The sequence below is a fragment of the Idiotropiscis lumnitzeri genome, chromosome 18, assembly GCF_059441095.1.
Source record: "Idiotropiscis lumnitzeri isolate Australia: NSW breed Sydney's pygmy pipehorse chromosome 18, RoL_Ilum_1.0, whole genome shotgun sequence".
In the NCBI taxonomy this organism is placed as follows: Eukaryota; Metazoa; Chordata; class Actinopteri; order Syngnathiformes; family Syngnathidae; genus Idiotropiscis; species Idiotropiscis lumnitzeri.
In genome coordinates, this window is record NC_142408.1 from 242108 (window position 1) to 265937 (window position 23830).

The 23830-nt window shown below is 45.0% G+C and overlaps 3 protein-coding genes and 1 long non-coding RNA gene across 5 annotated transcripts; 3 read left to right on the plus strand and 1 right to left on the minus strand.

Annotated features, from left to right (window-relative positions):
- Window positions 1-1252: 1252 nt before the first annotated feature.
- LOC148318759 (uncharacterized) lies at window positions 1253-3999 on the minus strand. Its single transcript, XM_088281714.1, has 2 exons — window positions 3835-3999; window positions 1253-3502 (listed from the first exon to the last, which is right to left on the minus strand). Exon 2 carries the CDS (start codon window positions 3498-3500, stop codon window positions 1974-1976), a length of 1527 nt encoding a protein of 508 aa, XP_088137840.1. The 5' UTR covers window positions 3501-3502; window positions 3835-3999; the 3' UTR covers window positions 1253-1973.
- A 303-nt stretch (window positions 4000-4302) lies between these two features.
- On the plus strand, window positions 4303-11062 carry LOC148318760 (protein phosphatase PTC7 homolog). Its single transcript, XM_088281866.1, has 6 exons — window positions 4303-4772; window positions 6062-6241; window positions 6889-7087; window positions 7604-7727; window positions 7793-7922; window positions 8272-11062. Exons 1-6 carry the CDS (start codon window positions 4571-4573, stop codon window positions 8328-8330), a joined length of 894 nt encoding a protein of 297 aa, XP_088137992.1. The 5' UTR covers window positions 4303-4570; the 3' UTR covers window positions 8331-11062.
- Window positions 11063-11982: 920 nt separating this feature from the next.
- On the plus strand, window positions 11983-18958 carry LOC148318761 (TBC1 domain family member 10A-like). Of its 2 annotated transcripts, XM_088281012.1 has the most exons (9): window positions 11985-12690; window positions 13585-13684; window positions 13982-14089; window positions 14711-14817; window positions 15022-15136; window positions 15509-15574; window positions 16133-16322; window positions 16512-16666; window positions 17369-18958. In XM_088281012.1, the coding sequence occupies exons 1-9, from the start codon at window positions 12497-12499 to the stop codon at window positions 17747-17749; spliced, it is 1416 nt and encodes a 471-aa protein (XP_088137138.1). In that variant the 5' UTR covers window positions 11985-12496; the 3' UTR covers window positions 17750-18958. The 2 variants fall into 2 exon arrangements, with proteins under 2 accessions (XP_088137139.1, XP_088137138.1); XM_088281013.1 differs by lacking the exon at window positions 15509-15574 and having other exon boundaries at window positions 11983-12690.
- Window positions 18959-19227: 269 nt separating this feature from the next.
- On the plus strand, window positions 19228-23830 carry LOC148318762 (uncharacterized). Its single transcript, XR_015839717.1, has 4 exons — window positions 19228-19762; window positions 19837-19924; window positions 23532-23625; window positions 23741-23830. It is a non-coding gene; the product is annotated as an uncharacterized LOC148318762 (long non-coding RNA).

The window sequence follows — 23830 nt, forward strand, 5'->3', positions numbered from 1 at the left end:
AGAAGGATTTTTGACAGAATTTATTTGATCACATACACATTCATGGCAACTTCTAGTCTTCATAGTGGTTGAAGCTCTGACTTGCGGGCGGAAAAAAAAAAAGAAAGTCAGACCGAAGCAATTGAGTTCAATGACGTTCCACAATATCACAATTGGAAAGGAGAAGTGCACTTTTTCTTTCCGTCCAGGAGAGACAAACGGGAAAGAAAAATAAACCTTCATTTGAATTTGATTTGAAATTGACAAAAGTGAATGATTAGTGAACTCATAAAAGTAAAATAAAACAAGAAAAGGAAATGATTCACTTCACAAGTGACTGCACAATAAATCATTAGCAGGACGTGACATACCACGAAAATATTACGAGTGCACAAGTGAGATGGTCTGTGTGACAATGGATGGTCTGTCATTCTACGTTAGTTTATGCATTAGTCAAAACACATTTTCAAAGTGAGTGAAACGGAATAAAAGCAGCTACTGGATGTGTAAAACATCCACAGAGCAGCGGACCGAAAGCGCTTCAAGCCAAATGACGAGTGCGGGCTCAAAAGAAGCATTGCGCCGGTTTGCACGTCAGATGACACTTCGCTGTTGTGGAAACAATGAGCGAAAACTTCTGACTACTTGTTTGCAAATGACCATGCACGTCAAATGATAAGAAAGGAACACGTTGGAAGTTGGATTTAGTTTTTTTGTCCAATCAGATTTCAGCCTGGATGTTGCCATCTCAGTTGAATCTGCCTCAACATTGCCCATGTGATTTCTACGGTAGCAAAAGATACCGACTTTTTCTCATGTCACAACTGTCTTTATGCTCGTAACATTCAGACTTTTCCCCCCCAAAATATATCTCAAGCTAAATCTTGCAACCTTTTGTCTTCGTAATTGCAGAGGTGGTCATTCCGAATTGTTCCTGATCATTTGCATTGAATAACTCAGAGGAACATTTGCATCAAAATGTGTGCAGGTAGCAGCTGCCCTATTTACACGCCGTGGAAAACTGTTTGCTGTCAACAGATGACGCCTGGTTGCATTGTTGGAGGAGCTATATCGTCATAATGAACTGCCGTGTAAGCGCAAACGAAAAACTAGTACTCAGTGCTCAAGAACATGGAGTGCAAATCAAAAATAAGTGCATGTTAGGCGAACAGGACCTCTACAGGTTGGGACCCTTTCTCAAGAGCAGGGGTCCTCAATCCTGTTCCTCGAGGGCCGGTGTCCTGCAGGTTTTTCATCTCTCCCTGATTCAAATAATCAGCAAGGTCTGCAGAAGCTAGATAACGATTGCTCACCAGGGAGAGGTGGAAAACGGGCAGGACACCGGCCCTCGAGGAACAGGATTGAAGACCCCTGCTCAAGAGGATGCACGGGACTCCATCACCCTTGTGTTAGTTAGTTTATATATTCATATATTACTCAAAGAAAGTTAGGTATATGGTATGGTTGAAGTCTCAAAATCGACATTTGTGAATGTCCAAGCCCAGCTGTTCAGTGTTTTCATACTTTTCTAATGTGCTGTTCTTGATCAAGGAGTCTAATAGCAAAATTCAAAACACGTGTATCTTACAGTTTCTCGGTATCTCTTGACGAGGTCCAGGTAGCCAAATGTTTGGTGCCGTCACGGTTTCACGATGCCAACTGCTGGGATCAGCTAGATGGTAAGCGATTGTTGAAATATTGAACCAGGACTTGTATCGTCTATTCAAGGATGAAAACTGGTGGTGAATTTCGCCGTTGAGCTCCACGTTAGAGAGCAGCAAGTTATGCAAAAAGTATTGAAACCAAACGTCGTACAAAATTTTAGAGAAGTTCAAATTGAGTTGACCTGTAAAGGTGAACGTGCATTTTAGAAAGCCCCAACTTTTTCTGAGCCAGAAGGTGCAACATTCATGGAGGTTACTGAAGATATACGATACACGGGAACAGCAATCGAGCAAGAACACATGCAGCTATAACGGAGGGCCTCGTCGTTCTTACTGGAGCAGGAACACGCTGGACAGCAACATGAAGAGCGAGGGGAAAAACTGCACCAGTCCAACGGTCGGCGGGCCGCTGCGACCTGTCTGGACCTGATAGTCAGGCTTACGTTCCTCCAGGAAGCGCTCGGAGTAGACCATGTAATTCTCCACGCAGCGCCGCGCCTTCATCTGTTCCACCAGGGAAGGATAGCCGATCTCCTCGATGCTCACCGTGTCGTCGTCCTCCTCTGGGATAGCACCGGAGGAGTTGGTCTTCTGCTCCTTGAGAACATCCGTTCTGTTCATACATCGGGCCATGAATGCGTCGTAGGTCTCGGCTCTCGGCGGCGGCTTGTAGACGTAATCGCGGCCAAAGTCGTTCTGGTCGGTGGAGCGGGAGCCGTAACGGCGGTACATGTAGTTGTTGTAGTAATGCTCTTCCTCTGGGTTACGGAAGTTGAAGTGCGGTCGGGGGAAGCGCCCCAGTCCATATCCCACCGCCATTCCGGCCACGGCGCCCACGCCCGCCGCCATAATAGCCTTCTTGGCGAACCCCGTCGATTTGGGTTTGTAACCCATCCCCTGCACAGAACGAGAGAAGGGGGACCCTCCCATTCCATGACCGCCATAGCCGTAAGCGCCGCCGCCAATGTGGGGACTCAGGATCTTATTGTTTGGATTTCCTTGGGGGTACCCGAATGATCCACCTGCACCTGGATACTGGTAGGGGTTTCTGTTTGGATACCCCCCTGCCGCTGGGTAGCCGCCCGCAACTGGGTAGCCACCCCTGTTAGGATAACCCCCCCCAGCTGGGTAGCTCCCTCCGGCTGGGTAGCCACCCCTGTTTGGGTAGCCGCCTCCAGCAGCCGGGTTCTGATTTGGATAATTCCTTCCAGGATTCTGGTTCGGATAACCTCCGGCAGCTGGGTACTGGTTAGGGTACCCTTGGTTGGAACCTCCTCTGCCAGGATTTTGGTTGGGATATCCACCACCTGCGGGGTTCTGGTTGGGGTATCCACCAGCAACAGGATTACGGCCCGCAGGGTTCTGGTTTGGATAACCGCCAGCAGGGTTCTGGTTGGGGTATCCACCTGCGGCTGGATAACGACCTGCAGGGTTCTGGTTTGGATAACCGCCAGCAGGGTTCTGGTTGGGGTATCCACCTGCGGCTGGATAACGGCCTGCAGGGTTCTGGTTTGGATAACTACCACCAGCTGGATATCCACCAGGATTGGTTCGACCGGGATTCTGGTTGGGGTAACTCCCACCTCCTGGATAACTCGAAGGGTTTCTATTTCCCGCTCCAGGGTAATTTCCACCCGAGGGGTATGGATTGGTGTTCCGGTTGGAAGTGCTTCCTGGGTTTGAGCTGGATGGTTTGGATTGCGAGCCCCGATTGCCCCAAGAGGAGGTAGAAGATCTCCGGCCGCCGCTGCTGCTGCTGCTGCTTCCGCCTCCTCTTCTGGCCCATGTGGAGTCAGTGTTTAGCAGACATATGATGAGGAAAGACAGTACAGCTGCCCCGTGCCATCTCTTCATCATGACTAAGAATAAGAGAGACAAAATTGTTGATTTGAAATGAAATCAACTCAAATAGCAACAACAGTGACGGACAACGGCTGAAGAATGACCTCATATGCCAGTGAGCTACTTTGACCCGATTGTATTTTAGCAAACGGCATCTATTGTCCTCTCACCGTGCGCTTCACTAAAATGAATGACAATTCACCAAATGTGGACAAAAACATCTGGTTTTCTTGAAAATAAATTGGCAACAGGCAAGTTGGGCGATAGCATTTAACCAGTAGAATAAATGCATAATAACGGAATTGACTTTCCTCCCACGGAACTATTACAACATTATTATTGAGTGTACCTGAAAAATGCCCCACCGAAGAATAACGGCTAGATCCGGTTATTCGTCGTTAAATTTGGCGTTGTTTTCGTCCGTCTGTTCTCCTTCGCTCCGCTTTGCTCCGTTATGCGCTGTGAGGGGTGCGTCGTGGGCCGCGGGCCGCGGTGCGCTCGTTTTTGATACGCCCCGGACCGGACACACGTCATTGAGGCTCGATGCAAACCGATTATAACAAAATTATTCTTGGTTGTACCCTCTTTGCGTTTACATTTTCCAGTATTATTCGGTGGTTGATATGACTCGCACATTTTGGATTTCTCGTTTGGTTTAATTTTATTTCAATTAACCCGTGTGACGCCTATAGTACAAAACAAGCGCTTCTGTTGCGCATGCGCAGTTTCACAGCCCAAAGCTGGGCAGAACAGCTAGCAGCTTTCTCATTGGTTGATGTCATCACGGCTGTGGCGTCACGACTGCAAACTGCCAAGATACCCGTATGTACTCGCGATACAACCGTGGAAAGATGTCGGAAAGGCGAGTACCCAGTGGAGGAACCGCGGACACGAAATCACCAATAAAGAACCAACGTCGCAGTGTTCATTTGTGATTTTGAGCAAACGTAGAGGGCGAGGTTAGTAAATCCTAGGCGTGTATGGGTGCCTAGAAACGCCTTAATCCGAACAAGCAACGAAAGACGACAGCGTGAGAGGATTTCAACCGGGACTCGGTGCTGCTTCGGCTTCTCGCTGGGGTGGGGATGTTATCCGTACTGTCTTATGGCAGACTGGTAGCCCGGGCTGTCCTCGGTGGACTCTCGCAGACGGACGGGCGCGACTACAGCCTCGTTACCGCCAGTTATGGCTTCGGCAAGGACTTTCGCAAGGGGATTCTTAAGAAAGGGATGTGCTACGGGGACGACGCTTGCTTCATCGCAAGGAACAAGAGCGCAGACGTTTTGGGTAAGATCACTTCCCATTCGTGAAAACAGTGAACCGGCCTGCAGGCTCCGGTTGGACCCGGTTGACCTTCAGTGGTCTGTCTACCCCTGCACGTGGACTGACCTCACGATGAAAACACAACAGCCTCCACCCCCTCCGGTCACCCTGGCTGAACATTATCCGCTAGCTCGCTTTTTTGAGCATTTGTTTACTCCATTAACATGCATTCACTTTGTGAAATTTACCTACATCGGCGTAATTTAGTTGTTATAACACTTGTCGAGGTGAGGTATTTACGCCGGAAACCAAACGACCTTTCACCTAGATACGTCCCAATAAAAAAGCGAGGCAAAATAATCACCAAAATCGAGTCGGGGACATACATAAACAAACGTTAAGACCCCCGGTGTTAAAATGAGCACAAATTCAAAGCCATCTGACGGAAAACAACAAGGTCAGAATGGTCGAGCATGGAGGCGGCCATTTTGCTAACAGCGACGTTAGCGCCACTTAGCTTGGCTCGAATTGCCTTTTGTCCACAGTCTCGTTCATCAAGCGAAACCTTTCTTTCAAAATACATTTGCTGTAACCATCGAGGAGTTTGTTATCATTGAGAGCGTTTTCTTAAATGTAGTGTACAAACTGCATGAATTCCCAACATGGGTGCAATTGAACCCTTTTCTGGACATATAAGGGGAGTTCAAACATTAAAGCCGACGATGTCGCCACAATCAAAGAGTGCTTTCATCGAACATTACAAAAATGGGAATGGTTTGCATCAGTCATTCTCCGAGGCTAAACATGTGCCTTTATGATGTGGAGATCGGCTTTCGTTTTTCAGTTTGTGACTTGATTACCTAAAGTCAAGCCATTCATTTGTCTGCCCCAGAGCTCATTTAAGAAAAAATACTTGTATACTAAAATGCTATGTTAGTACAGCTGCACTTGCTGCTGCTCTTTGTGTTGGTTCAATTACTGATCAAATATCAAGCAACTGCCCGTCTCACGCACGGAAGAAGTTTTAAACCTGAATTTCCACATCTTTTATGACATAAACCCTGACTTCATATCTAATGTCCTGTTCTGAAGGTGAGAACCTTTTTTTTTTTTAATGAGATTTTCCTTTTGCCCGACAATGACCGCACCGCAGTAACATAAAATGAAACTTTTTGACTGTCTGTATTCAGCTATGCCGTTGCAACTACGGTCATCACATCTCAAAAGAGGGAAAAAAAGGTGTAACACGTGTCAATACCATGCATCACGTTCCTCTCTTTCAAGATAGGTCTGCCAAATGTTTGTCTCAACAGGCGTTGCGGACGGCGTGGGTGGCTGGCGGGACTATGGCGTCGACCCATCTCAGTTCTCTGCCACCTTGATGAGAACGTGCGAGCGGTTGGTGAAGGAGGGCCGCTTCACTCCGAGCAATCCAGTTGGCATCTTGACATCTGGCTACTATGAGCTCCTGCAGAACAAAGTTCCCCTTTTAGGTGAGCCCCACAAAGTTCTGATCTGCCTCAGCCCACGCGCACACACACCATGGTCACGTTGTAGAAATACCACATTCCCTCGTCCAGGTATAGTATGAGGGGATGTTGATGCACTCAACTGCAGAAGGTACTGGGCATCTTCACGACATAACATAGCTGCAGCAGAGGTCAGACTGCGTAATGGCCATATTCAAAAGATGTATCACGTGTAAGTTCAAACTACAATTAAAGAAATACAAATCGGCAACAATATACAAAAGGCAATGTTTCCTGTTTTTTGGTGGAAATCTTAAGGAAGGGGAGTAAGATGAGATGATCTCCTGGCTTCAGATCACCAGCAGTTGAAAAATGTCAGCGACACGTTAGGAGGAGGCAAACACGACACTGCGGTCATGTCTTTCGAGACGTGGTGTTCACCTCCCGCGGCTAGCGAAGCGGACCCTTGCACTTGTCAAATAAGCACTTTGGTTTTTCTAGTCATGATAAGGTTGATGTGTACTTGGGCTCTACAGCTGAAGGCTGCGCTCAGTACTGACCCCCCTCCCCCTCCCCCACCCCAAGGCTGCAGTCGCCAGCAGCATAAATAACTAAACACCTCAAGGCCCTCATAAAGATTATGTCACGAGACCACGCTTGCGTTTTTCTAGGGAGCAGCACCGCCTGCATTGTCGTGCTGGATCGACGGAGTCATCAGCTCCACACGTGTAACCTCGGCGATTCGGGCTTCCTGGTGGTGCGTGGAGGCGAGGTGGTACACCGTTCGGACGAGCAGCAGCACTACTTCAACACACCCTTCCAACTGTCCATCGCCCCCCCGGGGGCCGAAGGGGTCGTGCTCAGTGACAGGTGGGCACCGGCGATCCGTGACGCACGGTGAAAAGAAGTGGGCCTTGGCTTTTGTTTTGCTGAGTATCCGTTCTCTGACTTCACATTGACTGGAAAGAAAACAGAGCCTGAGGGCACTGGCATACGCCCATCTATGGATTACAACTAATATTAATGGAATCGAATTATCCAGTCCATCCGCAGAATCAAATTTCCTTTTCGCAGATGCCCGGCGCCAGCGGAAACCACAACACTTTCCAGTGCTTACTAATAGCACTTTTCACTGTCCTTGGGAGCTTGCGGCAAATATTCAGCAAGAAAAAAAAACAAAGATACAATTGTGCATGTAAAATATGTGACGTGTGCAATATCCTTTTAAAAATAACGCTCTCACAAAGAAGCTTTGTAAATAAATCTACAGCTGCGACAACAGCAAGATTCTCTGGCGATGGAGGATCGTTACCACGTCAACTAGTTAGCAAGCACTGAGTCAAAGAGGACGCGGAAGAGCTCCAATTTTGCATTTTTTTTTTTCAGCCCGGAAGCTGCTGACAGCTCCTCCTTCGATGTGCAACTCGGTGACATCATCCTCACGGCCACGGACGGCCTCTTTGACAACATGCCTGACTATATGATTCTTCAGGAGCTCAAAAAACTCAAGGTATGACTTCATGTTACTTGTACACGTAAACATTCCCCCGTTGAATGTTTTACCTTCCCTTTCAGACCACAAACTATGACAGCATCCTGCAGACTGCACAGAGTATAGCAAAGCAAGCTCACAACCTCGCCTATGATCCCAACTACATGTCCCCGTTTGCACAGTTTGCATGTGACAATGGCCTGAATGTAAGAGGTAAGTGGCCCGCATCGCTCATTTTATAAAATACAAGCAAAATGATATTGAGCGGATTCAACATTATAGGTGCATTTCGATAAACGCGAGTATTGTGGAAAAGTATCAAATGATTGTGGAACGTGGCCATCTTTGATCTGGGTCATGTTGCTTGGTGGGGAATGTCAGCAGCCGGCAACTTGTGGAAGCAGAGGCCAGAGTGTGGCGGAGAAAAGCGCGTGCCTGTTTAAAAAAAAAAAAAAAGCATTAATTTACTTAGCTACTGTTGCTGTCACATGAGCACAGCACCATCAGAAGCGCTCCAAATGTAACTCGGCTGCTCACTTTACCTGCGTCGTCTGTTCTGCAGGAGGAAAGCCAGACGACATCACCGTGCTGCTGTCCATCGTGGCCGAATATACAGACTAGGAAGTGTGTGTGTGTTTGTGTGTGTGTTTGTGTGCGTTGGGCTCACTCACACCCTCCCGTCCGCCCTGCGTCACGACGCCCACTCATCCACGCATCTCCATTTTGTTTTGGGTTCTTCCTCTTTTGTGTCACGTGTCAAAGGGGAAACGGGCAGCTAAGGTGTTGATCATGTTCACCGTGTTGATCATGACGCAGGAGAAGCCCGATGCGGCTTTGGCATCCAAATTGCACGTCATTGAGTCGGACATTGGAAGAGGCTTTGGGGTTCTTTGAATGCTCAAATGTGTTTCTGTCGCTCCGTTTGAGGCCGATTGCAGGGCGGTGTGCTTTGGGAATGTGTTTGAAGGAGGAGCTAACTCGTCGTTAACTAGCTCAGCCCTCAGAGGGAACTCAAAGCATACAAGACTGAGTCGAGCCCGCGTTGGGGCTGAGGGACGGATGTGCTTGTTTGCGGTTGTAAATAGTTCCGTCTTGAGACGGTCTTGGCTACTTTTGGATTTATTTTTGTTCGATATACTGTTATGAGTGATGCCTCCGCGGGCATTTGATTAATCCCCACACTTCCACTTGCCGAGACGAACATTTGCCGAGATAGGGTCCTAGGGATGGGAGTATGCGCGCGTGTTTGAGTTTGAACGTGTGTCATGCTTGATGTCGAGATGTTATAGTATCCGGAAATGCTCACGTTGCAACCATAGGTCATGTGTGAAGATAAAGAGATGTTTATTTTTTTAAATGGTGAAAAGTGTCTGCGCAGATGAAATGCTGTATTTCCTCCAATAGTGGTTTACTTAATGAACTGTCAAGAATGGAATTTTTTGGGGGGGCGACCTTCAATTGTCCGCATGCATTTTGACAATATTCAAATAATTGTATAGATTTTAATCCATCCGATTTTCTTATGTTGCGTTTCCTGAATGAGCCAGGGCACATGACATCGAAAAAAAGGGGGGACAAAAGGTTAGTAAAACCGTCCTAAGTTTTGGCCATTCATGCTTTTTGTTGGGACTGTGATGATTGTTCTTACAGCGCCATCTAGTGGTACTACATTTAACTGACGTTGTTTCAGGTGAGGCGTTAAATCTTTTTAAGTTTATTTTGAGAGTACTATTTGAGGAAATTGGCTATGTATGGTTCATGACATAGTTGTAACAACTATGACATTTTTTTAACTTTGTGTTGCGTCCTGTTGGCATTTATTGTTCATTTTACTGCATGTCTTGTGTGCGCGTTTGAGCTGAATGACATGAAGATGTTCCCCGCGATTGTAAGGAGTGACTTTAATCCCCTTCCGTAAATGAATTCCCAAGAGGCGTTCATGGCTAGATGCCCTTCAGCTAACATTACAATGGACAAAATGTCTTTGACATTTTCAAAGTGGCCACACCAAAGACATTTTTCTCTGCTTATTCATCAGCACGCCTTGCGGTTGGAAAAGCGCAGCAATACTCTACGCAATTTGTGCTTGGAATATCGAGTGATGGCAGGATGGGCCTCTGAAGAAAAATTGTTTTTTTTTTTTTTTTTTTCTTGCTGAATTTGTCTTTGTTACCTGTGATTGGTTGTCTGTAGCGCTTGTGCATGACAGGTTTCAGAAGCCAAAGAAGGAAAGCCATATTTTATTCGGGACCCTGCTCTATATTGTAGGCCCTTTCGTAAGCAATGTGTAGGTGGTGACCAATAATGTCACTGTTATATGGATGTTTCCAAATTCGAGCCATGTGTGTGGGGGGCGGGGCTTCACTGAAAAAGTCTTCATCCTGTAGTTAGTTGATTATACTGGGGAAAAATAAGTTGAGTTCGATTTTTATGCTGTTTTAGAACTAAAATTTGCATGCTGAGACCAAAATTTCTGTCCGTTTCTTTTATCCACAGGTTACCCTTCAGGGAAGCAAAATTCCACTGATTAGCTGTAGTAAGACTAGTAGGAAGAGATAGATTATGATTGGACTCATCTATGTGGCAATTTGCTTGTGCTTGTACAGTCACGGTGAGAGGTGTATGCAGTTCCCAATCGGTCAGGACTATCGAAATCTGCAAACAAATCTAGCTTAGTATTTTTTTATTATTTTTTATTTTTTTCTCGAAAACCTGTATCCTGGAACTAAACAATGTGACATGACAGAGAAAAGGTGCCATCCATTTTGGATTCCGGACCCAAAAATATGTTCAAAACAGCTGTCAGAACCTAACTCAACAAATATTGGCGTTCCCCAGAGTTATCTGTCAGTGCTGTTGACTTTGCGTAGTTTCAGTCAATCTATTGTGGTTTTTGTTCTTGCGTCTTTATAATGCATAATTTCTGGAAATATGTGACGTATATGCAGACAAAGGCAGAGATGCTGTGAAATTTAACGCCTGACTGAAAAGGGGTGCACAGTTTCAGCCTTAACACATCGCTCGATCTGTCATCAAGAGGCCTTCCATGTCTTTGCAAGCTTGTCTCGTCTTTGTTGTCCAGTGTCTGTTCAATGCAGTCTTGCATACGCCCAATGGTGTGCGGTGGGGGGGCCGGACCTAAACCCCTCCGCCCAATGTGTGTTTTTCCCTTCAGAGCAAAGGTGCTTCTGCCATCTCGAAGATTGGTATGATTGTCCTTTTTCCAACAAGCGATATTTGTATGGGTGAATGAACAATATGTCTGTCTGTCACCGTGAAACAATGCAAGTCTAATTTATGTAAATATGTTTAAAAAATGTACAATATTTAAATAAAAAAATATAGTATTTATATTAAAACGTTTGACTGGATTCATTATTACAAGCACTCTTACTCATGTATTTAAATCCGATACAGCAAAATTGATAGTTTGCACATTCGAACTCGCCAATATACTCCCTAAAAAAAATCAAGATCAGGATTCCAAGAAATTCAGTGTTACACAATTGAAGGTTTACATTCAAATATACAATACCACGATCTTAACATATGTCAAATCACCTAATTTATTGATCATTTCCCACTGATATTGGAAGAACAGCCAAGCTGTCACCATATGCCAATTTATACGATTTTTTAAGTGTTACAAAATGTTGACTTGGATGTATTTTTTTTTCATTGAATATATTGACGTTGTTAAAATAAAGTCTGAAAAAAAAAGTCTACTCAGAAATTCAATTGCAAACTTAGATGACACAAACTGGGAACTGCTGGGAAACAGGTGAAAGAAATTAAGCAAAAACAATATCAACTAGATTTGTAATCATTTCCCACCTATTTATACATGTTCATTTGTTACAAATGGGTTAAATTGCATTAATCTTGAATCTGACCGACCAAATATTTACATAGTTGGTGTCCTGTAGTATTATTAACTGGCTGTCTTTCCCCTAAAATGCGTCGTCGTGTCTTAATTTTTTGTCGTATTAGCTACCATTAAGTTATTTAACGTATTTGCTGAGAATAAAGTAGCTCAAGAAATTTTTTTTAAATTAATTCATTGTCTAATTTAAATTTTTTACGGTTGTATTAATGCTCTTTCTTACCTTCAATACAAATGAAGTGGCCACCGTGTGCCCTTTAAAAATCACGTGACATGGACCAATGGAGTCAACAGTACCACGTGACTTTAATTTTTGTAATACACTTACCGACCACGGGTGGCAGGCAAGCTTGCCCCGGAAGCGACCCTCATCGAAGACACCTTGGAGCCGTTTTTAGTGCCCGTGTTTGTTCGTGTCCTCGGGTGGCGTTTTGTCAAAACAAAACGAATCTCTCCTCGCCCTTCATTGTTTTTGAAAGTTTACTGGCGAATTTATACCGCATAAGAGTGAGCTTGTAAAGCTGCAGTGTGACTTTGAGTCCAACAAGGGGCGGTAGAGAGCAGTTTTGTTTACGTACTAACGTGCTAGTCTGCATTCCTGCTGACAGTAGCAGCGGAGATTGAGCGACGACACCATTCAGCAGACAGGTGTGTGTCATATTACCACACACGCCTCATTACTTAACCGGACTCTATTATTAATTTGGGGGAGGAATAATGACGCCCAATCCACATTGTGCCTTTTAAGTATGGGGGCTTAACAGGAAAAAGCGAAGTCGCATCCCCCCTAGCAACCGTAGCGAGTTAGCATAGCCCGTGACCGGAGTTGAGCTTCATGGAGGATAACAGGAGGAAACAATAAGGCCAACGTGTTGAAGTTGTTGCTGAGATAAATGTCGGCTAAATGGCAAAAGCCGACAGGGACGATGGACAGCTTGACTTTCCTGGGAGCGCTGAGCAGCTGACAAGCAACGGGAGCAATCGCTCGTTTGGCTCCGATGCGGTTACACTCGACTCGGATGGCACTGACACGTCTGGGGAGAAAGAGGTGGACAAGTACGGCTTTACAGGTGGAGCCCAGCAGTACCCGGGACTCCAGTAAGTCTTCTTTTGCAGTTTAAAATCGGAATGAAATTGATTAGAATTATTCTTGGGTCTGTAAAAACGACAGCAGGGGACAAAAGTAATTTATTCACCCTGAAATTTCCATCTGAACTTAAAATGCAAAAAAAATCTGTAACCCTTACTTTAACTGTTCAATGTCATCGGAAGGACAAATAAATTCTGTTCCTATCTGAAATTTGCCATTCATCGTCTAGTTGGAAATCACTCAATTGTACAAAAAGTCCCGAAAACAGGTGTAGTCTACATTTTAGGCTAGGTCAAATTACGCTGACCTACATTTATTTGACTGTATTTCAGGCTCCTCCTGAAAATCCTGCGGAATATCCCCAACTTTCTATGCATAGTGTATTGGAAATATTGCACAGCAAACCACCAAACAACAAGTGTGCAGATTTTCTTTGTTTTTGGTGCATGAACGGCACAAGGTGTATAGGTTTGTACGATGGATGTATATATCTTCGATGTGCCGTAATTGTGACTACAATGGACTATGTCGCATGCACATCAGCTACAGCTAATCTAATGAAATTTAATACACCACAAGAGCTGCATTCAAATCTGCAGAATGCCATTTTCAATCACTCCATGTCATTTTAATATAGCCAAGTGCAATTTTGTCACGCTACTCTCGTGAAGTAAAGCATTGAACTAGGGCAAAAGTTCTCCCACAGCTTCCTGTTTTCAGGAAACTTGGCTGCTGATGATGACTATTGCTCTGCTGTTTCGTCCCTGGATCCGTTTCCTGCATGGAAGAATAAGAAAGAGAGCAGGCATTTCCAATGTCACGTCTTTGCCATTTATACGTGACAGAATATCGTTACAACTGAGGAGAAAGCGGTTCACTTTAGTTTGACGTTCTCTCCACAGTGCAGAAGAAATCCCCACGGAGGTGCTGAGGCAACGGGAGGCCAAATGGCTTGAGATGCTCAACAGCTGGGACAAGTGGATGGCTAAAAAGCACAAGAAGGTTTCTGCTTGCCTGCCTTGCCTTAAATGTGACGTTCATTTATGGATTTGTACTTATTTTTTTACTAACAAGCTTCATGTCGCCAATATAGTTCCAGATAGTCTTGTCACATCTGGTCAATGAAATTGCGTAACACTACAGCGGCCCAATGAGACCGTGGAAGGTCGCACTCATGTTAAATCTTCCGACTGTCACGATATCTCTGCTTTTACACGCAATATTACAAGACAACATGTGTGTCACTTGACACCCAAACGAATAAGTTTCATGTTTCAAAAGAGTTGTCATACTCCACAGGTGAAGGAACGCTGTCAAAAGGGGATTCCGCCATCGTTGCGTGGTCGTGCCTGGCTCTACCTCACGGGAGGCAAAGTGAAGGAAGAGCAAAACCGTGGCAAGTTCCAGGTCAGCTGAACATTTCATCTTTTGTGCCACTGCAATTTACTGCGCCTTGACTGCTCATTTGTCAGCTCAAACAACGGATTTCACTGCACCAATACCACTTTTTTCCCAACCATACCTTCTATACGAGTACTTTTGCCAATGCGGAGCACGGCTACTTGATAACGTCGAAAGTGTGATGATTTCGAGGAGTCGCAGTAGCCAAGATTAAAAACACGACATTTAGATTCTTTTGTTTTCCTTGCTCGACGCTTGTTGGAGAAATCTCAAGTCATTTGTGCCGGTAGAGACGATGAAAGCATGGGAGGCACCTCTTTTAATGTTACGGACACAGCAATTGACTCCAGACTTGACCGTTGCCTGAGGAGAAACGCGTACGAGTGGTTTGCCATCGTGTAAAATTGCGCTGCGTTACTTGACTTTGGGACGGAAGTTCCGAGTGGCTCGCTCGCAGGCACATTTTCAGAACGAGACAAAAGATTGCAAAAGTTTGTTTCACACCTGATGACTGAGCAGGATTTCCACACACCCGACAATTTGCATACGGACATTAAAATGCGGTGATTTGGTGTCAAACGTGCTGGGAGACATTTTTCTGCTCCTGTTACAAAATTGTGTGTTTAGGAATTGGACAGCCAACCCGGAGATCCCAAATGGGTGGATGTCATCGAGCGAGACCTTCACCGACAGTTTCCCTTCCATGAAATGTTTTCAGCCAGAGGGGGACACGGGTGAGTCTGCCTCAGTAGAGCTTGTTTCGACTCGACGAGACAGTGGACCCCCCGAATAGCAAAAATACGGCCATTGAAGAGTTTTTATTCTTTTTTTAGTTCTTCAACAAATGAAAAAAAGTCGCTGAATATGTGAATCTGTGGTGGCCAAAGGACAAGTTTGGCTCCTCATGCATCCATCCCTCCCTCCTTGCACACATGCAGGCAGCAAGACTTATTCCGCGTGCTGAAGGCGTACACGCTGCATCGTCCCGAGGAAGGCTACTGTCAGGCTCAGGCTCCCATTGCTGCCGTGCTCCTCATGCACATGCCGGCCGAGGTAAAAACTACAACCCGACGCCTGCAGACCATCATGGCCTTCGAAAACATCTGCAGAAAGTGGCCGATGTTTTCCGATTGTTGTTGCCTCGACTCGAAGCATTTACAGCGGTTCGACACAAGTATTAAAGGATACGCAGACGTTCATTGCTGCCAAATGAAATGCATTGGGTGGAAAAATATTTTCTACCTCATTTTTGGAACTTCATTTTAATGGCGAAATGGGAGTTTTCTTTTGTGCCGAGCATTGGCGTCTGCCTCCAAGAAAATCTCTTGTCAGTCAGACACTCGTAAAAACAATGACAGGCATCAAATGATACTCGACAAAGAAAAAGTTTGTCCAAAATGATAGACTGGTGTTGTTGTTTCCTAGGACGCGTTCTGGGTTCTTGTTCAGATTTGTGAGAAGTACCTTCCTGGTTACTACAGTTCGGGGCTGGTAAGATGCACGCTCGGCACAACTGTCAAAAGGTTTACATAATCGCAGTGTTTATTATCTTCGGACATCTTCCGCATGACATTCTACACCGGGGGCGGGCAAACCTTTGGATTGGGGGGCCGCAATGGGTTCTAAAAACTTGACGGAGGGGCCGGACCAGGAGCAGATGGATGGCGTGTTTTGGTCACCTCACCTCATTGGAGAAAAAACATTTCATTTGAAATGAAAATGAACAAAATTTGTCCATGACACAACCAGAGTATTTCGAAATCAAAACATCATCGAGGTTTATTCTTGACATTTTTTTCCAAGTTCGGCGGGCCACGTGTGGCCCCCGGGCCGTAGTTTGCCCACACCTGTTCTACACAATGGCATACAAATCAATGTTTTGATTGTGACACTCCTTTAACAATCTGTTCAAAATGTTTCAGATGTGCGAATTCGACACACTTTCACATGAGATGAACCCAAAAAGTGAATGGAAATGCATTTTTTTGAAAAAAAAAAAAAGTTCCAATCTTGACTTCAGCTTTAAATTGTCCACGTCGTCCCCTGCAGGAGGCCATCCAGCTGGACGGAGAGATCCTGTACGCGCTGCTGCGGCGGGTGTCTCCCACGGCGCAGCGTCACCTCAAGCAACACAAACTGGAGCCCATCTTGTACATGACCGAGTGGTTCATGTGCGCTTTCGCTCGCACGCTGCCTTGGGCTTCCGTGCTTCGCGTGTGGGACATGTTCCTTTGCGAGGGTGAGACACGTCACTCGTGCGCTTCCCAAGTTTGCATGGGAAAACAAATTGGATTCGCAGGTTTTAATTGGACGCTATAAATATCACCTTTCGATATCACTTCATGCTGTTCGCGATCCCGCTTTTGGACTCTTTTGTTTTTGATGCCGCTTCCGTTCTTTCCTAGTAAGTCGTCCGTCTTGCCCACAGGAGTGAAGATTCTGTTCCGCGTGGGCCTGGTCCTGCTCAAATGCATGCTGGGAACTCAAGAGAAGGCGAAGGCCTGCCCGGGTCTCTACGAAACAATGGAGCGTCTCCGAGCCGTACCGCCGCAGTACATGCAGGAGCGTTTCCTGGTGCAAGAGGTCCGTTTTTTGTTTTGTTTTCACACTTTTGGGAGGATCTCTTGTCGCTCGACTTTTGATCAAAGTGGCTTTTAAAACCTTTTCTGAAACGGTCGTCATAATGTTGCCATACACATTCCCTTTTTTGTAAGCATATGAAACTTTTGGGCACCCTAATCGCTTCAAATTTCAGGTCAATTTTTTTTACCACAATTTAAAATAGCTCCTAAAGTGCCCTGATAAACGCAACAAACAATTTATTATTCCTTGTTGCAATCTGCCTGTTTGACAAGCCTGCCATCGGTGTGAAAATCCACAAGTAATTGAAGCCCTCCAAAGATTTCTGTTGCCGTGATGACAAAGCACAATTTCGATATTACGCAGCACCATGACGGCCTTTCAAAATGAACTTCTTTCTCTCACGTGTCGCCAAATGAAGGCTTTTATTGTGGCCAAAACTTTGACGTGAGCACAAAAATGGCGACCGGATGCATTTTTTTAGACCATAACAGAGGATCATTTAAAAAAAAATCTGCAAATCACGACTACGTGGAACAGCTCAGTTGAACTCGTCTTCAGCACTCTTCAGAAGATGGATGGCTCGTTGCTATCATGTCTAACCCAGCGGATTCTTTGTCGTCATGTTGACCCGTCGTCCCCTCCCGTGCTTATGTGACCGATTTGTCCCTCGATTGTAATCGCATTGTAAACGCTGTCATCCAGACCTTGGAACTGTCCGTGTCGGAGAAAGACATCGAGAAAGAGCACCTGGCACAGCTGCGGCGCTGGAAAGATACTCACGGCGACCTCCGCTACAGATCCCCTCCCAGGATGCACGGCGCCAAGGCCGTCATGGCCGCCGAGCCGCCGGACCGGCGAGATCTCCGCCAGCGGCCCACCATCGTTACGCAATCCCCCTCGGAAGTCGACGGCGCCCGCGACACTCGCGAGGCTAAAAGGGAGAAGCGGAAGAAGAGCGTTCTGCCGCAGGAGACCGATCAAACGGCGCCGTCTCTCGCCGCACCCTCGCCGCTCCTGCAGCCGATGAGCATGCACGCGTCCAAAGAGAGTGTGAGCAGCTTCGAGCACGACACGTATCTTTAGCACGGTGAGCCCGTAAGAGAGATCATGAGATGTCGGTGAATGGATTTGATGTCATGAACCGTACTAGTAGCACCCCGTTGCCAATTAGTGCGCAGTGTTGCTTGACTAATAACGTGTAAAGATGACGTAACTTCCAACGTTGTCCAGGAGCAAGAAAGGGTGTGCACGTACATACACTTTAAATTGGATGTCAAGGATAAGGAATGACTTTCCAAATGGCTTCACGGAGAGCCGCATTTAATTGCGGTTGTCCTCGCAAGCCTTGTCAAAAGTGCTGCAAGCAGGGAAAAGAATAGTCCACTAGTACATGGAGCTTCATCTGGAGATCAAAGATATCGACTCCGCCTTCGACGCACCTCCTGGAAATGTGTAATCCCTCTAATGAACTGCAGGTGGCGATGACGGATCGTTTTGCACTTATTTCTTTTTTGCTGAGAGGATGGCGTGTGCATGCAAAGAATCATTCTGATTATTTCTGGGCAGAAAAAAATCTGCAAAGTTTTGAACAAATCCTGCATCTAAAAGGGCAATCGTGAGCTTGTGCATTTGGAGCTGATGTTGTTTGGACTTGCCCATGCTGCACGACACATTATTTGTCCGACTTTGCCAGCTTCTTTCTCTTTCTCAGTCTCTGAACAACTTTTGTTGTCCGTGTATGCGTGCAAAACACCTTCACAGTACTTTGACTCCACCTTTTGGAATGAAGGAAAGTGTTCCAGGACTTTGTTGTGCCACGAAGCCAAAGATTTTGAAGTTGGGTGTGTTGTAGCTGTCAGACCGGGAGTGCGGGATAATTTTTTTTCACCTTGGGAATAAAATGAGCGAGCGTGAATGCAAAATCCGACATGCTGGACATAAAAACTTTGAAGGACTATTTCTGGGGGAGGTTGTTGTTGTTGTTGGTGTCATGCAACTGCAACAGTTCACAGCCCCCTTTTCGGAGCCGCAAATGTATTTTTATGGAATTCTAACACTGCAGCCCTATGAATTATTATTATTGTTCATAATAATAATAATTGTAAATGGCAATGGCATATAATCTCCAACTCAAAATGTTTCTTTGCACTTTTAGGGGGGCGCAAAGAAATTAAAATCCGAGGTCAAACATTTATCTACATGATGATTGCTATGATTTGGGTTAAACTTATTTATAAAGTATGATACATTTTTGTCTGCAATCAACTTTATAAAAGGGTGGTTATTACAACATTTCCAATGTGTCTGCTGTGTTTCTCAGAATCAACATTTACTGAGCATTTTAGAACACATCCATCCATTATTTCTAAGCGTTTTTGAAATGCGAGAGCAAAGTGCACACGGGAAGGCTCCAATCGACATTGGAACCTCAACCCTTCGGACGGTGTGACAGCCCGTTTTTGAATTCAGATGAAAAGCGCTCTATCGTCTATAGGTGGCGCCACTGAGCTGCTACTTAAATACTCGGGGCTGCATGATTAAGACGTACAAATTTGTGTAATCCAATTACAGAGCACTTGAATCAAGATGCTGCTTGTTAAATAACGTACGAGGAGTGTACACAAAGACGGCATTTAATCCCAAATGAAGGCAAGAAGACGAGAGCAGAGCTGAGGCAAAGTTGGGAAATAAACAGTCCGCCCTGTGTTCGTTCACATTCACTCGCTGCCCACTTCCTCGGACACCTGCTTCTCCGTCTCTTTCAGCTCTCAAATGGGGAAGAATTCCCACAGCGTCGTTCGGCTTCACGTTTGCATGTCGGAATGATGAAAATCAGCTGCAGCTCGCCTCCAGGTCCATGCCTTCACATGAATCCATTGGACACAAATTGATCGAAATAGCATAAGGCCAATACAAACGCAGGTTAGGCCATGTCGAGAGACCCTTTTCTATGTCGCCAGGCACAGCAAAAGTTTTTGCTCTCGTTCAGAGCAAACAGGCTCAACACGACCGTTTTCCAGGCAGATCAGGGAAGAAAAACCTCGGAAGGCACCAAACGTTCGCTCAGGATGATCTTTCCCTTTTCTGACTTAACGGGTGAGTGCACAATTTGGTGTTTTTCAATTTGACCTTTTCAATCCCCAACACGTCACTTATTTTGACACTTCCAGTTTATGAAAGATCAACACATGAACTAGTTGAGTCGCATGCGGCAATCCCTACTCGTGATTTTCGACTGCTGCGAAGTGTCATCGAAGGGTGAGTTTTCCATTTAAATTCCATTTTAAAAGTGGGCGGGGCTTAAAGCAAACGATCGTCTGACTTCAACTCATTAACAACCATTGGCGGCTAAAGACGTCAAAGAACCTTTTTTCTTTCTTTCTTTTTTTTTTTTTTTTCAACTTGGCTGGTCGTGAATGAGTTCTTGTTAAAATGTTCGCGGAAGACATTTGTGGCCTGATCACCACCTTTAAAGAAAAGCTGAGGGACGTTTTACCAATTGTAGTCTTGGCGCATCTCGCTGAAGCAAAGTTGCTTACGAGCATCGTGAAAGAAACTCTTCATCAACGTCGCCTTTTAAGTATTCATCTACTCAAGAATACCAAAACAGACGTTTATGTTGGAGCGATTTAGTTTCAGCGTGCTTGTAACACATTTGAAGTGCTTTGACACTACAAGCTCTAAATTGTTCATTGTCCGTTTTGTTTCGTGACGCGACCGCTTCAACAATATTCCCAACCGAATTCCTGTCTGTGAGGCGCATGTGATGTTCGCGTTAACTGGCGGTGGACAGGCCGATATCGGAGAGGAGGTGGCCATATGTGTCAAGCGTCTGGGAGATTAAAGTCCGGCCTTGGTGAGCTGTAAAGCTCGTCTCGAGGTTTTGGGGAACAAAGTTGCACCTTTTATCCCCTCGCTGCCCTCTCCCCAAAAGGGGATTAGAGGCGCGGAGGTTAGAGACACGCGACAAAAATCCAATCGGCGGCTGTTTAAATCTCATCTTTCTTTCTTCTTCTTTGTTGATAATTTGGGTTTGAGCCCGATTCAGGAACAAAATGTTGTGTAAAATCTGCTTTGAAAGTCAATCAAAAGTCAAACCATCATCACGTGATCTTGTTGGACTTGGTGAGCATCCGAAGCGTTGGTGGGCAGCAAACTGTTGTGCACGCGACAGTCGCTTCGGATGAGGTATCGTGGTTCATTTTTTTTGTTTTTTTCATTTGAACAGGGGTGTGTAGACTTTTTATGGCCATGTACAAAGTGGTGAAGTATTACTTAAAGCCTTGCTTGTTCATGTACTAAAGTTTTTATGCGGTCTATGTTTTGAGCCTGCACTGTAAGGTTCCGCCGTTCCCCCAAATGTGGCGCGTGCGTGACTTAAGGCGGCGCGCCTTGCGCTGCGTTCGCTTGTCGTGGTCAGGAAGCGCAAATTGAAGGGAGAGTTGCACGTGTGGGACAGGAAGTGGAGTGGCAGCGTGGGTCAGCCGTGCCACAGATGCTCTTTCAATGCACGATGGCCAGGAAGCATGTGCGTCCTTTAATGCTTTTCCTCAGGATAACGGTAGCCGCCCGTGCGGACGGTCAATGTCAGCTTTTTTTCTTTTATTAAGATTTGTGGTAGGATATGAGACGCCATTCCTCCTTTTATATAATCGGTGGCTTTTTTTCCCCGTTTGGCAAGTTATTGTTCTTGTTGAGGCGCCTTGAAGTGGTCATCAGCGTTAAGAAAGCACGTGTGCAACGTTCATGGCCCGCAATAAAGTTGGAAAAGTGGGATTCGACATTCGCTACGATATGTTACATCCCTCATGATGCAATGTGCTTGGAGGAGAAAATAACATTACAATAGCAGCAATTACTTGACGGGAAATAATAGAAACATACTTTTATAGTTGCAGGAGCAAATTGACCTTTTATTTCGGGTCACATGAACAAGATTTCAGTTGTTGTCTGGAAGTTCACATGGTTGGCTTAGTTTTACACTTGTATGACAGTTGAAAATGTTAAAATGTTGCTTAGAAATGTACAGATTGACCTCAATTATGGTTCCAGTCATTGTTAAGGTTTTATTTTTTTTAACTATATTTAGATATAATCTTGTAAATCATTAATTGGCCATCTTTTTCTCTCTCTTGTTGAGTGAAGATGTTTTGATCACTGGCCTTTATTGCAGCACATGCATCATTTATTTTTTTATCACCATGTGTGTGTGTGTTTATCTCTGCAATGGGGGTGCTTGTGAGTTTGCAAGTTATTGCACTTTATCTGGTGCTGATCTGAAGTCACTTCCTGCAATTGTTGGGTCACATCCCCACTGTCTCGTCTCTTCCCGTCCATCCAATCCCCCCTCCATCGCGGATGAGGAAATGGGGGGCTCGGAGAGGATACACTGAAAGTATTGTGGGGAAAGAACGCCGCTTGCTACTAAAAAAAAAGAAAAAAAAAAAGCGACAGTCCTGTTGTGGTCCTGATAATCACTGATTGCACACTGCCTTTTGGCCTGATAACAATAATGGCAAAATGAGGGAACAAAAATAAGAAATTTAGGGTTGATGCGTTGACCTTTAACCCAGCAGGCAATTCTATTGAGAAAAAAAAATATTATTTCAATTACAACCCTAGAATTTCCCAGCTCAAATAAAGCTAGTTTATGAACAGAAATGTATTTTTCTTTGTTTTAGTTTAGTTTTTCTTTGTAATGGTCTTATTTTTTTTTTTTTAATACAAGGAAGTGTTTGTTGTGCACGTGACAAAAAAAGCTCATCAATGAACAAAGATGAAAACAAACGACATTTTCATTATGATCATAATTGGTTTAAAAAAAATGTGTGTAAAAATAATTCAATTGTCGAGTGTTCAAAAGTGACCAAATGAGTTTGACGCATTTCTGTGCGTGTCCAAGCGAGGGAAGTTCGTGTGGTCGCAGGCTGACTTCTCGGCTTTCTAATTGAAATTAATGACAAAAGCACATGGAAGTCGCGACCTCCGGCTTTGAGGTTACAAGAGCTTATTGTGTTACACACACACACACACACACACTCCATGTTAGTGGGTGTGTTTGTGTTGGCTGCTGGGGTGTATTTCGTGCACGTGCGTTCTCACGCGTGAGCCTTGAAACCAAACTCGCTGGCGTTTTAGCATTTCTGAAGTTTCCACATCCACAAAGGCCCATAAAACGCTTCGTGTTTCGTATGGACTCGCACACTCAAAAGCTTCCTAAATCCTGGAGAGCAGTTGAAAATAATTCTCACACTGCTTGGACTTGTTTTGTTTTTTTCTTTTCTTTTGTCCCACTTTCCCACAGGAATAATGAATTTGGTGCACTGAATCGTACTTGCACTGCCTGGAGGGAAGAGAAAGCAAAGAAGAACAAATGCGCCGATACAAATTGTGTTTGTCGTCATGCTGACGTTCTCATCTCACGTTAGCTTCACGCTAACACCAAAAAGCGTCACGTCATCGACTGCACATGATCTCTCTTGATTGAGAGTCGGGAGAATAAACTGTCGGGATCTCCTGCCTTCGTTTACGCGAGTCCCGTTACAGCGACGGTATTTTTTTTCCATTGAATCCAGAATTGTCTTTTAATTGTGAATGTCAAATGAGCTTGTCTCATTTGGCTCTTTTTTTGTTTGTTTTTTTTGCAACTGTCCTTGTTGTTTCTCTGCTATATTTTGCAAGCGGGCCTTTTGCTGTAAGTTGTCATGGAAACAGCACCGTGACCTTTTTTTTTTTTTTTTTTAAATTATTGTTGTAAATGAAAAATCTTGAAAAAGCCTTTTTGTTTCGTCACATTCTATGATGCATTAAACGTGTGTCTTTTCTGACAGTTGTACGTGATTCTCCTTCTTTTTGTTCTGAGCAGGAAGTGACCGTCAATTGCCATCACTGACCCAACGCGTCACCTGTGTAAACGACCTCAGTTGATACATGTTGCTTCTGATTCCAACTTTTGTCACGTAAGAGACCTATTTATAATAAAAAAAAAAAACAATTTTGTTCTCACCGTTGGGGATTTCCCTCTCCTCATACTTGCATCGGATAAACATTTCATCTGGGCTGCTTCTGGTTTAGGAGACAACAAGTGCAAAGCAGGAAGGTTGCTCTCAACACAGTCTCCCGGCTGACCTCCCAACAGAAGCTGGACCTCCGCGTGCCCCCCCC